This window comes from Pseudopipra pipra, chromosome 12, assembly GCF_036250125.1.
Source record: "Pseudopipra pipra isolate bDixPip1 chromosome 12, bDixPip1.hap1, whole genome shotgun sequence".
In the NCBI taxonomy this organism is placed as follows: Eukaryota; Metazoa; Chordata; class Aves; order Passeriformes; family Pipridae; genus Pseudopipra; species Pseudopipra pipra.
Window position 1 is genome coordinate 6,139,511 of NC_087560.1, and position 12,831 is coordinate 6,152,341.

The window sequence follows — 12,831 nt, forward strand, 5'->3', positions numbered from 1 at the left end:
AGCACATAGGGATGGCCATAATTTATTTGAGAGCAGATTCCTTGTGTCCATGGGGCCAGCACCTAAGGGTGCTGGTTGCAAGGTGCACACAACTGTCCATCAGCACTTTGGAGTGGAGAAGACAAAACGCTCATGTGTCTGTCAGGGTTTTTGCTACCTTTGGGGCCAGCCTTGCAGACCCTGGTGCCCCTCCCATGGTTCTAGGTTGTCCCTGCACAGGATGTGTGGTTGTAGTGCCCACAGCACTCTGTCAGCCACAGCACACTCTCCGCCTGCCCAGCCCAGGATCCTGTGAAGGAGAGTGTCCCGTTCTCGAACAGCGAGCTGGAAGGAGAGACATGTGGTCAGGACAAGCTGTTGCCCCACCACCTGGGTTCCAGACAGCTCTGGGACCCTTCATACCCACCTGGCAAAGAGCTGCTTGCAGCAGGTGTATATGCTGTAGCTGGTACTGTTGAAGTCGGCCGTGCTGAAGAACGTCACACAGTCACCCACCTCCGTTGGCACATAGAGGAGACCTGGGGGACAAGGTCTCCTACTGAGACTTGAGAGGGGCCATGGATTCAAATCCCATACCCCAAGCGTACTTGTAAGTCCTGTGTCCCAACTCTGCTCACAAATCCCATAGCCCAACTAGCAAATCCTGTACCTGGGACTGTGCAGGTCCCATGAGCTATCCCACCTCACTCCCTGAAACTGCAGGGAGCTCCTTGCAGTATGCCAGATGTTGCCGTTGAAATGTCCCCATCCCAGTCCAGATGAGGACGAGGAGCCCCAGGAGAGCTGTTGGGCTTTGGCAGCCCCTGGCAGAGCCATGAGGGGAGAACAGGGTTTGGAGGCCTTGGCAGAGCCATGGGGAGGACAGGCCAGCCACCCCCATTCCTGAACCTGCATCTGTAGGGGTCTTCAGCCCTGTGCATGTCCCTCCCCAGCTCCTTCTGGCCCTGCTGGCAGTGGGCAGGGACCTACCTGCCAGGCAGGCGTTGAGCATGGAGACGCAGATGCCGGTGAGCAGGGCCCGCAGCACCACGGTGGCAAACTCACCCTTGCGGTGAGGTGCCAGGGAGCCTGTGGGGCAAAACAGAGACCAGGGGGAGTCACATCTTGACTCCAGCTCTGCCCTTGGCTGGGGACAGATAGGGATGTGTCTCTGGTCCCCAGCTGGCTCTGCCACACAGTGCCCTCCCCACACCAACTCCTGCTATCTGGAGGACATGGTGGTCCCAGCCAGCACCCAGCACACTGTCTGCCTGTCCTGGCAGCAGTGGGTGCTGGCAGAGCGCTGTGCCCACCCTGCACCCACAGGTGATCAACCAGAGCCCTCAGCACTCCCAGCACTGGAGTCTCTGCTCTTTGTGCCATAGCTGGGTGACACCCAGGCTTGTGGGACATGCACATGCTCTTGCCCATGGGTGCAGTGCAAAGCCATTCCTTTCACATCATGCAAATCCTGTTTCTTACCTGGCAGAGACCAAACATGGAGGCTTGAGGGCAAATTCCTCCTGCCCCAGATGAGCCCTTGCTCCCTAGCCCAGGATCCCCCCTGCCTTGTGCCTAGGCACCTAGGACATGAGTTACACTCACCCAGGCTTCCCAGTATGATCCCAATGGAGCTGAAGTTGGCAAATCCACAGAGGGCAAAGGTGGTGATGCTCTCAGCTCGCTCCTGGAGGGCACAGGGGGACGGTCACCTCTGCCCAGGAGCAGCCCCAGAGCACCCAGAGCTGAGCACCATGTCAGAGCTCCCAGCCCAGACAGACATGATGGAGATAAGTCCCCCACCCCAACGCTTTATCCTTTCAGCTATTTTGGGGAGCAAGAATGAAGGCTGTCCCTGGGAGAGGCTGGGCTGCGGGGACAGGTGACAGGAGCCCTGTAGCACCATGATCTGTTCCATCAAGGAGCAGGATAAATGGGAAAGGACATCACTGACTCCTTCCTCCCATACCCAGCAGTTGGGGAACATCCAAGTCTAGTTGGCCATAGGTGCCCTCCCACCCCCAGCACCATCATCCTGATTCGATAATCTTAAAGGACTTTTCCAACCCTCTGCCTGCCTACCACTCTGGCCAGTTCCCATGCCCCATTCCAGCTGGTCTCATCCCTGCCCTGTGCCCAGCAGGGTGGCAGGTGCCTCTCACAGATATCCACTGTTTCCGGCTCCCATCCCACTCCTCCAGGCCCGCCAGACGGTTCTTCTTGTATGTGGACAGCTGCTGGTATGCCACAAACTCGTTCAGGAAGATCTTAATCCCCAGGAGCTCGGCCACCACCGGCGAGTCTGCCCAGTCTGCCCCCATGAGAAAGGCCACGGGCATAAGGACATAGGATAAGATCACCTGGGAAAAGGATTCCAGAAGGTAATGACTCAGAGCGGACCTTCTGCATAGCCCCCAGCTTGGACACCCACTGCCAGCACTTGCCAAACACTCAGCAAGGATCTCGACAGCCTACTAAGGCAGCGGGCAAAGGTGGGGATGGGTGGGGGATGCAGGGTCTGGCAGCCCAGACCACAGGCCTGTTCTTGGGAATACCTGGAAGGTGAGATCCTTGATGTCTACCATCTCCCCAAACCAGTGCACGGCAGCGTTGATGAACTCCAGCACCGCCAAGAAGGCGATGAGGTTGGCTGCAATGTTGGCCACGAGCCCCACAGAGGTGGCAGCCCCATTGCTGGCAGCTTCCAGGATGTTCCGCTCTTCCCTATGTAGAAAAAGACCCCAGTGTACTCATATGGCCAGGCATCCCCTGTGCAAAGTCAGGTGTCAATCCATGGATGTCTGAACAACACAAGCTCTCCCAGCCTTGGGCCACCCACAGCATCCACTTGTGCCCCAAACTGCCCCCACAGCTTCCCCACAGTGGCAAAACACTCCACCCCCCAATGCACTCCCACTCCCCCACCTGTCCCCTCACACTCACCCAATGGCGATTTGGACACTTTCTTTGCCCTTGAACTTGGACTCCTCCACTTCGGGGTACACGAGTTTGGACATGGCGAGGGCGCAGGGTGCAGCCATCACAGAGGCTGCGATCAGCGACGCCGCGTCGATCTGCAACGCGCAGACCAGGGGCTTAGACACCTCTGTGCAAGGCTGTGCCCCGTGACACACCACACCAGGGCATCCCAGCATGGGGCTGGCATCAGCCAGTGACACTTGGAGCAGTTCAGGGCTCCCTGTTTGCTCAGGGTGCACAAATTGGCTGGTTTTCCCAACTAAGCAGCAAAGCACATGGGGCAGCTTGTCTGGATGGAGGCATTGCTGGAGCTGCAGCGATCGTGTCCTGGGGGATGTTAACCTCTCCTGCTGTTTGACTTAATCATGATGGTTATTGTCCCTTCCTTGTCGCTATTTACGAGTATCAGAGCAATAGGTTGTGTAACATTGCGAACTTTTACCTTCTGAGGATGGGCTAAGCTCCCAGCCTCACCCATCCCCTGTCAAGGTCTCATTTCTCTGACCTTCCACCCTTGGTTCCTCATTTAAGGAGACTAATTAAAGTATAAATAGCAGGAGCTCAGGCAGCAGGTCAAGGGGAAGGTTTATTTCCCATGACAGAGCACTGACGAACTGGATAGAGCATCCCCGGGGGTCAGGGCCAGGAGCACTGAGGTGATGCTGGAGGAGCAGGGCTTGTTTGGCTGGGAGAAAAGAGAGTTGAGGGGGGGTATGGCTGTTTCTGACCATGTAAAAGGGGTTGGAGGGAAGACTTTGCTCTGTGGTACCCAGTGAAAGGGTGAGAATCACCAGCACAGCTTTAGTGGGGAAATTCCACTTGGATATGAGGAAAAAATTGTTTCTTATGACTGAGGCACCTGTCGGGGAGACCAGAGAGTTGGTGAGGCTGGACCTGTCTTTGGGACAAGGTGAGGCTGGACACCCTGCCTCCAACCTGCTTATGGAAGGGGACAATGGGGCACCTGCCGGAGGTCTCCCACCATCAAGTCCAGGGCAGTTCCTGCATGTCAGGACTCTGCAGCAGGGAGCATGTGGCATACATCTACTCATGCACTCACCCCAAAGGATATGTAGGCACCCATCACACTGCCTGCGATGGTGGCAAAGCCACCAGTCATCACAGCATGGACTTCTGAGAGGGTCATGTCCGCAAGATACGGGCGGATGAGCAGCGGGGCCTCAGTCTGCAGAAGAGAAAACCCTGCTGTCCTTGAGACAGGGCCACACAGGGCCTCAGGTCTCCTAGGAAGGGAGAAGAAGACCCTTTCTCCAGGGCAGGCTCAGCTATAAGCGCTGAGGAACTGGATCTCCTGCCCAGGCCCTTACCTGTCCCACGAAAATGTTCCCTGCTACACTCAGGGTCTCAGTGGGAGTGGTGCCCATCGAGACCTGAAGCAACCAGGAGATCTGGGGAAAGACAAGGCCAACATGTTTACAGAGGTTCCTGCACCCTGCCACCATCCCTAAGAAGCAGGGCACTGTTTGGCCCCTACACAGAGGTGATCTTGGGAAGCACCCCCAGACTGCATAGAAACATCTGCCCTAGGGCTGGGCTTTCTCAGAAGGACATGCAAGAAAGATGGGGCTTGTATCTATTCTTTTAAGCAGAACAAATCACCACAAAGTAGTACCATGACAATTTTTTCCAGGACATCCCTCAGCTGACCGTGGTAGTCAGAGAACCCCCCAGGTTCTTCTCCTTCCCATAGCTATCCCAGATCCAGGAGTGAGGCCCTACCTTGAGAATGAGCCACTGCATGACGCCAAGGTAGTAGAGGATGGACATCACACAGCTGAAGAAAACAACGATGGGCAGGGTCTGCAGGGAAGGCACCAGGGCACAGGGTTAAAGGAGAGCTGAGACACACACAGGCACAGTTGGAGACCAAGAGCTGGGCATGGCATGGTATTGCATAGCCAGCCCATGCTATCGGGTGCCACAACACTGGGCCAGGCTGGCAGGAGGGACAGGGACCAGTGCAAATCCCCCATGGTACTGAGGAGGTCCATAGATGGATCCAAAGCTAAGGGAAACCCATCTCTGAGAAGCTCAAGCTCTACTGCAGCAAATCTGGCTGCATTTAGCTCTGTGCCTTTCAGGACCCAGCAAGGAGCCAGACTAGAAGAAAACCTCTCCACACCCCATTCCCCAGCTGACCTGGAAGGCAAAGACTTCTGTAATGAGTGTGTTCCCAAAGACGAAGCCAGAGCCAGCTGTGGTGTAGCCCAGGAAGATCTGCAAGGGAAGAAGTTACACAGTAGGATGGAGATCTCCATTAGGTCCTTTCCCGACATCTCACTTCTGCCTGGCAGGGGGCTGTATCCCCAGTCCCACAGCTGACTGCACACCAGAGAATAACCCACTGAAACCTAAGCTGGGGACACTGGTGGGCTGTCCCACAGGGCTCTGCTACAGCCTGCAAGGGAGACCACATCAAGGGGTCTGGGCTGCTTCAGAAAACCAGGGAAGAGCTGGCTTTCCTCCAGTTCCCAACATACATGTTTGTGAGCGTGCAGTCCTTGCCACTTCCCCAGCCCATGCCATCCCCTGCTCTTCCTGTTCATCCCAAGGTGCAAGCATGGGATGGGATGAGTAGATGTAGTACCTGGATCTGGTCACCCAGCCACTTGAAAGCTTGGACACCAGGGGTTGTTCGGAGGACGAAGACTCCAAATAAGAACTCCAAGCCAAGACCCCAGAAAACGGCTCTCCAGGACACCTGGGGACAAAAGCAGAATGGGGACTGTGATGTTGTCAAGGCCTACAGGCTTCCTTTTCAGCACATAGTAAACACCATACACTGTGCCCTGGGTGAGGGTCATGGGGAGACCAGTAAAGTGTCACAGAAACCCACAAACATGGGTTGGTGACAGAGGAAGATATTGAGTTGGTGGGACTCGAACTGGCTGGAACATAACTTGCCAGCCTGATCCAGAAGGGGACAAGCATCAAGACCTTCTGATGGTTCACTGGTAGCACAGACCTGCTAGACCAAAAGTGCCTGTTCATTAACCCTCTGGAGGAGGAGGATGGAGGGGTTGCCCAAAACATTGAAGCAGGTTGGGCTAGAAGCCACTGGGACTTCAGTCACTTCTGACCAAGTTCCCCAGGGCACCCGAAGCTCAGGCCCACTCTCCACCCACAGCACCTGAAGCTCAAGTGTGGGGCTGGTGCTGGGCCTCTGGGTCTGACCCACTACAAGGGACACGGTGGAAAACAGGACAGAGGCACTGTGGGGCAGCCCTGGGTTGGGAAATGGGAAGGAGAGCAGTGAGAAGAAGAGCAGTGAGGTGGCTTTGGGGTCCATCCACCCAACCAGTTCAGCTCCCCAGGCTGTGCCCAGCTCTGCCCAGGAGCTCTGCTGGGCTTCTGCTTCCTCCAGGGAAGGGGATGCCCATGGGAAGGAAGCACTTGTTCTCCAGTGCTGGGTGGCCACCTCCTGTGAGAGGACTGATGGCCAAGCCACACCCGAAGCACGTACCGCGCCGTGGTGCTTGGAGCAAGCAAACAGGAACAGCACTAAAGTGCAGAAGCCACCTAATGAGATGAGCTGCTCTGGGTTTTTGGCAGTGTCCAAAACCAGCCACGCGATCAGGCCTGCCAGGATGGCCACCCACAGCAGCCTGCAAAGGAAACACCAGACTGTCAGCAAGAGGATGTCCCCATGGGGAGAGCAGCTGGCGAAGGGCAGGAGCTGATTGTGCAGGAGTTGCCACCGTAAGGTCCATGTATCTGAAGAAACCTGGGGCTCAGACACAAAAAAGGGATGTGAACAGCCATCACGCTGCCGAGGCAGATGAGCAAAACATTTCTGCCGTGGTTTTTACAAGGCTCCAGGCTGGGCCATGCCTTGTCATTCGTGAGGTGCCTGCATGGCACTAGAGCACAAGCCCATGCCACTGACTGTGGTTGTGCTGACAGGACAGCCACGAAAGGGGACGCAGATGCTGGGAGGAATCTGGCCCTGCCTTCTCCTGACTCACCATTTCAGCCACGGCCAGGACTTTTGGAAGCATTTCCCAACGGGACGGAGGAGATGCAGTACCTTTGCCCCACAGTGCTTCTTGAAGAAGCTCCAGCAGACGAAGAAGACAACCACAGCCGTAATGACCACCAAGGCAAGGGCTCGCTGGAAGTTGAGGTAACAGGCCGCAATGAAGTAGCACAGGTAGGCTGGAGAAGGCACATTGGGGGTCAGAAACATCAGGGCTGTAGGATCATGGGTTCATAACACTAACTGGGGCCAACACAGAGGTTCATTTCCTCGAAATATCCCTCAAGGCTCCTATCTTTGCACAAGGAGACCTTAGGGAGCACCGCCCCAGCAGGGAGCAGAAGGGGCAGAGCAAACCCTTCGGGCAGGTGGAGAAAGGAGAGGAGGACAGTGAGGGGCAGATAGTTCTGGATAGGAGTGGTGGGGTGAGGAAGGGGCAGGCAGTGAGGGCTGGGAGTGGATACAACCTCCACGAGTGACCACATTCAGTGTGTGGAGGCTGAGGGCATGGCCAGCCAAAAATAATATGGAGGTGGGGCTGAGTGCCGGGAAGTGCTCACCTGCTCCAAGGAGCCCCAGGACAACCCTTTTCAACACCTTGGCATGAGCCTTGCAGAAGTGCTTTGCCTTGGATACTGGCTGCAGGGCCTTCCTGGGGAGAGTCACATGCCAAAGACGTGAGAGACGCAGAAGGTGGATGTGGAAGATGAACCCAACCCAGTGCAACCCAACTTAAGCCAACTCAGCAGAGCTGGGTCATGACCACACCTCCCCCAGGCCACTTCTGGCAGCAGCACAGTGGTAATGGTGTGCCATGGTCCACACATCCCAACACCCTGGCACCATGAGTGGAATCCGGCACCGGGTGGCTGCTAGGGGGACAGAGATCTGCCACTGCCACCTTACAAGGCCACAATGACCCATCAGACATTGTCCCCCATGTGTGGTCAATATGACCCTACTCTGCTCCCAAATGAGGTTTGTCTCTGACAGAGCACACACATCTGTGGGGGTTATCCTACCTGCAACAGGAGGAGGATCTCCCTTTCCCTTCTCCTCTCCTCTTCTCTTGGCTCTCACCACTTGGACCACCACATTCCTCATAGTGTCTCTCCTCTCCCTAGAAAACATCATTAGCTGGAGCACCCTGTGCCCTGACAGGAAGGGAAGGGAAGGGAAGGCAAGGGAAGACTTACCTGGAAGCTGAAAGCTGGGTTATCCATGCCCTTCTCAAGGCTGTCCAGGGTTATCTGGTTTCCTTCCATCTCTAGAAGTTTGCAGCTTCAATGCACTAGAGAAAAAGCTGACTGAGGAGAGAAAGATGGGATCACCTCTGGGAAGGTCAAATGCCCCGCTCTTTCAGTTTTGTGTCTCTGAGAGGAGAATACCCTTTGCAGTAGGGATTCAGAGCAGCTCCTGCACTAGCACATCAAGGGACCATTTCATGGGGTCCTGAGGCCATCGGGCTGGTGTGCTGAATTCCTGTTCTCCTTTAACTCTGGGAAGGTCTTTGCTCTTCCATAATTCCAAGGAATTACAGGAGAGGATTACATGCATCAGGGAGTGCTGGTACTCCTCCTCCAAACTGGTGGCAGTGTCCACCAGCCTCTGTGAGTCCCTTTGCAAGTGGGATTTTAAAAAAAATAAATGTGGCTGCATCCTTCATTGCAAGGTCTTGGTGCAAGCCAGATAAGGAAAAAGGTCCTCCCATGTTGGTAACTAGCACAGTGCAGGAGCAAGGGGTAGGAATGAGTGGTAGTTTGCATGGGGACTGGTCCTAAAGGAGCATCATACTGGGAGAACTAGTCCAGCAAAGCCAGAAGAACCAGTGTTATGCCAGGGCAGGAACCCTCAGAGCATCATCCCATTTGGACACCTTCCCAGTTCCTCTGCCTGGAGAAGGATAAGGGAAGAGCAGAGAAGTTGCGGACAGGGCAGTGATCGACTGTAGGAGCAGAGCACTTCTGTGTGAGGACAGAGGCAGTAAGAAGTTGTCTTTGTTTTGAGGACAGTTGTAAAGGTCTGTGTGGAGAAGGAGGAGACAGCAGGGTCATCATCGTCTTCTCACAGTGTGAGATCAGGGCCCACTGAAGGGAAGGATGCAGCCCCAAGTGAAATTGGTGAATGTGAGTAGTTTTGGAGACCATCCCCCTCAACACTGGCAGCTGAAGGTGGTGTGGGGCTCCACAGGCCAGCAGAGCCATCATGGGGGAGCATTGGGGAGTGATGGCCCCAGTCTGTTCCTGGGGTCATGGCTCCCCAGCAGCAGGGCAGGATACAGGGCCATGGTGGGAACCCAGGACCTCAGACCACCCTCCAGGGTCTCCAGCACCCCCCGTGTGCCTGCAGCTCAAGGACATCTCACCAGGACCCTGGCAGGGATCAGGAGGACCCCCCTCTCTAAGTCCACCACCACTAAAGGGCACTCCCCAGGACCCGTCTGGGCTTAGACCTCCCAGAGTTCCAGGCCCCCCAGGGTTCCTGGCTGTCTCCACTCTTCCAGGCTCAGTGACTTCCAGGTCCCCTGGGCTGATGCTACCTCCATGTCCCCCCACCCAGTGCCAGTTCCCTGCCAGCTCATTACCTTTTGTTTTGGTGCAGTCACATTGGCTGCCCTCTCCTTCATGAGTGGGACCACGCCGACAGGCAGCAGGGGGATGCCCCCATGTGCCCCTGTGTTCTCACACCATCCCCATGACCCCCACGCCATCCTGTCCCCTATGGGCCCCCACGGGCTTGTGATGCAGTGTGGCTCCTCTGCCCTCCCCACCGCGTCCCTGCACCCCACGCCCTCACAACCCCCATCCTCGTGCCCCACACCTTCACACTCCTGTTCCCTACACTCCCCATGGCCTTGTGCCCTCCCCGTGGCTCCCCCCGCCCTGGCACCCACCGTCCCCCTGCACTCACCCTCCAGTCCCACCGGCCGCAGAGCTCCTGGCCCGTGCCCCGGTTACGCATTAACAGCTCGGTCCAAAGAGCTGGGCTGGGCACTGCAGCGCCGGGGCTGCCCCGGCTCCTCCCGGGGCTCACTGCCGGGAACCCAGCGGTGTGGCTGTGCAGGGCATCGTGCCAAACACAAAAAGGTTACCCATGAGACATCCACTGACATGCAAAACAAACCTTGAGTGGAGATACGGAAAGAAGATCACCTTTACCCCACCCCAGGAAGTGCTTTCCCAAAAAAACAAAGAGTGGGACACACGTGACCTCCAAAGCTTCAGTGGTGTGAAGTCACGTCCCCTGATCCCTGAGCAGGATGGGATGGCAGCCAGCAAAAGAGTTCCGTGCCAGCATGTGTTGGAAACCACTTTTTCATGCAGGGTGGTGGGAATCGCATCCCCAGGTGCGTGCACTCCACTGGTACCTCCTGCTCTTTGTTTTCACAGGGAGGGGTGATGTGGCTCCGAGGGTGCCAACACCTGGGCTGGCAGGAGTCAGTTTGGAGATCGGTGATTAATGACACCACAGGGCACTCAGGGCACTCACGTGCCACACGGTCCCCGGGGACCTTTCTGTGCATTCTCCCTGTGGATTTTGGCCAATGCCATCGCTAAAGCTGCCCAGGGCTGGGGCCAGTGAGGGGTGAGGACGCGAGGGGGTGACGGTGCAGGTCAGCGTGTGGGTGACAAGGAAAGAAACCCTGAAAGCTGCTGGCGCGACGGCGGTGTAAATTCCCCACTGTACGGGCAAGGCCCTCCCAGCCCTGCGACACGCGCGGGCCTCCCTGGGAACACCCTCGGGAGCACCAGAGGCGGGCCCAGCCCGGCCCGGCCCCGCCGCGCGTCACCGCCGACAGCGCCAAGAGCCGCCGCGCCGCCCCGCCCGCCCAGAGCCCCGGTAGCGCGCCGTGATCGTATAGTGGTTAGTACTCTGCGTTGTGGCCGCAGCAACCTCGGTTCGAATCCGAGTCACGGCATCGCCCGGCGGTACCACGGCACACGGGCTCGTCTTTTGGCACTTTCCGCCCCCCGCAGACCCCTGAGTCCGCGGGGGTTTCTTTTCGCGTCGCGCCGATATTTCACTTTTTTCCCGGCTCCCAGCGGGGCTGCGGGGCCGGACCCGCCCAGCGAGGGGGTTCCGTGGGGAGAGGGAGAGGAGTGACGGGAGACAAAATAAACTGCCATAAAATTAAATAAAATAACATTAAATGAGATATAATACGTAACATAATAAAATTAATATTAAGAATAAAACAAAATGAGACGAAAAGAAAAGGAAAAAGGAAAAGACACGCAGAGTACAATTGAAATAAAGATTAAAAAGTTAAATTAAGAAAAATATAATAAAATGTAATAGAAAAATATAGTAGTAAAATATAACAGAAAAATAAAATGAAAAATTGGATTACATAAAAGTAAATATAATAAAATAACAAAATACTTAAATGGAAAAATAATATAAAATGAAATATGATATAAAATAAAAAAGGAAAAATAAAAATAAACAAAGATAAGAATGAATATAAATAAATAAAAGTTAAGAAATAGTAAAATAATAATGAAATTAAATTTAGGTAATGAGCCAAAGCAGCCGCGGCAAAAGACGAGCCCGTGTGCCGTGGTACCGCCGGGCGATGCCGTGACTCGGATTCGAACCGAGGTTGCTGCGGCCACAACGCAGAGTACTAACCACTATACGATCACGGCGCGCTACCGGGGCTCTGGGCGGGCGGGGCGGCGCGGCGGCTCTTGGCGCTGTCGGCGGTGACGCGCGGCGGGGCCGGGCCGAGCTGGGCCTTCCCGCGGGGGCAGCGCCGGGGCCGCGTTTCGGGACCGCCCCGCGGGGGCCGGGGGAGCCCGTGAGGGGCCCGGGGCAGATCCCCGCCCTGCGCCCGCCCCTGCGATCCTCGGCCCGGGCTGGCCCCCGTGCGCTGACGCCCTTCAGCCTCTCCCAGTCGCAGCCCCCGGTGTCGGCCCGGCTTCCACCTCAGCCGCGGCGTTCACCCCCTCACCATCACCCGCTGCCCTTGGCCCTGCTCCCTGCTCTGACTCTGACCCTGACCCTGCTTCCAGCCTGCACCCTGACCCCCCCCAGCTCTTACCCGACCCTTCCCCTCATCCCACCCCTCATCTCCGCCTTCGCTGTGTCCCCAGGCAACCCCATTCCCCACCCCGTAACCCCACCTCTCACCCCCCCGCGTGTTTCTCAGGGAGTAAAGTTTCTCCCGACCACAGGATTAACGAACTACGGGGCACAAAGGGACGGCAGAGGAAGAGAGGGACTAAGGAAATGGTCCTTGCGCCCAAACAGCAGCAGGGATCAGTCTGTGCCGCGGCTGCTCCTTCCCCCTGCTCGAACACACATCAGTAGTTAATGACTGTCCTCACCACTGCCGCTGCTTTCCCCACTGCTCCCAGTATTAAAGGCTCTTTCATTTTGACAGATACACAAAGAATTCCAAACACTTGGGATCAAAAGGATTTCTTGACAGAAAATATTTTTAGAGCAATCACAGCACTTCAAGGCGCTGGGATGGCCCGAATGATTCATCCCCTGGGAAGAGCCGGGCACAGAAAACTCGGCTCCCGCGTGTGCCATGAGCTCATTGCTTGTCCTACGCATGCACCTCCCGTGGGGGGGGGTGGTGCAGAGAGAGGCAGGGGTCTTCTACAACTGTGCTGTGCAGGGGTATGTCCCTGCACCACATCCACCCCTGGAAGTGTTCAAGGCCAGGTTGGAAGGGGCTTGGAGGAACCTGGTCTAGTGGAAAGTGTCCCTGCCCATGACAGGGGATGGAATGAGATGAGCTTTGAGGTCTCTTCCAACCCAAACCATTCTGTGATTGTAGCTCATGAGATATGCACCAAGGACTGAAAGAGAAGGACTTGAGCATTTCTTGAGGTGAGTGTTCAGCTGTGATGCTCTCAAGAGGC

The 12,831-nt window shown here is 56.1% G+C and overlaps 1 protein-coding gene and 2 non-coding genes across 4 annotated transcripts; 1 reads left to right on the forward strand and 2 right to left on the reverse strand.

Moving 5' to 3' along the window:
• Positions 1-6: 6 nt before the first annotated feature.
• Positions 7-10,162, reverse strand: LOC135420816 (sodium/nucleoside cotransporter 1-like). Of its 2 annotated transcripts, XM_064668692.1 has the most exons (18): positions 9,866-10,162; positions 8,152-8,262; positions 7,978-8,075; positions 7,516-7,607; positions 6,945-7,134; positions 6,443-6,584; positions 5,567-5,680; positions 5,119-5,196; positions 4,699-4,779; positions 4,287-4,367; positions 4,019-4,144; positions 2,923-3,053; positions 2,535-2,703; positions 2,142-2,339; positions 1,585-1,666; positions 970-1,068; positions 407-518; positions 7-324 (listed from the first exon to the last, which is right to left on the reverse strand). In XM_064668692.1, exons 2-18 carry the CDS (start codon positions 8,218-8,220, stop codon positions 201-203), a joined length of 1,986 nt encoding a protein of 661 aa, XP_064524762.1. In that variant the 5' UTR covers positions 8,221-8,262; positions 9,866-10,162; the 3' UTR covers positions 7-200. The 2 variants fall into 2 exon arrangements, with proteins under 2 accessions (XP_064524762.1, XP_064524763.1); XM_064668693.1 differs by lacking the exon at positions 9,866-10,162 and having other exon boundaries at positions 8,152-9,186.
• Positions 10,163-10,802: 640 nt separating this feature from the next.
• On the forward strand, positions 10,803-10,874 carry TRNAH-GUG (transfer RNA histidin (anticodon GUG)). Its single transcript has one exon. It is a non-coding gene; the product is annotated as a tRNA-His (tRNA).
• Positions 10,875-11,532: 658 nt separating this feature from the next.
• TRNAH-GUG (transfer RNA histidin (anticodon GUG)) lies at positions 11,533-11,604 on the reverse strand. Its single transcript has one exon. It is a non-coding gene; the product is annotated as a tRNA-His (tRNA).
• Between the last annotated feature and the right edge of the window lie 1,227 nt (positions 11,605-12,831).

What these genes read in the sequence shown, in the direction of transcription:
- LOC135420816 (XM_064668692.1), bottom strand. Translation starts at nt 8,220, where the DNA reads ATGGAAGGAAACCAGATAACCCTGGACAGCCTTGAGAAGGGCATGGAT. An exon ending in CAGAAGTCTTTGCCTTCCAG is followed by an intron (nt 4,780 to 5,118) that starts GTCAGCTGGGGA and finishes CCTTCCCTGCAG; the next exon opens with ACCCTGCCCATCGTTGTTTT. An exon ending in AGTGTCCAAATCGCCATTGG is followed by an intron (nt 2,704 to 2,922) that starts GTGAGTGTGAGG and finishes TTTTCTACATAG; the next exon opens with GGAAGAGCGGAACATCCTGG.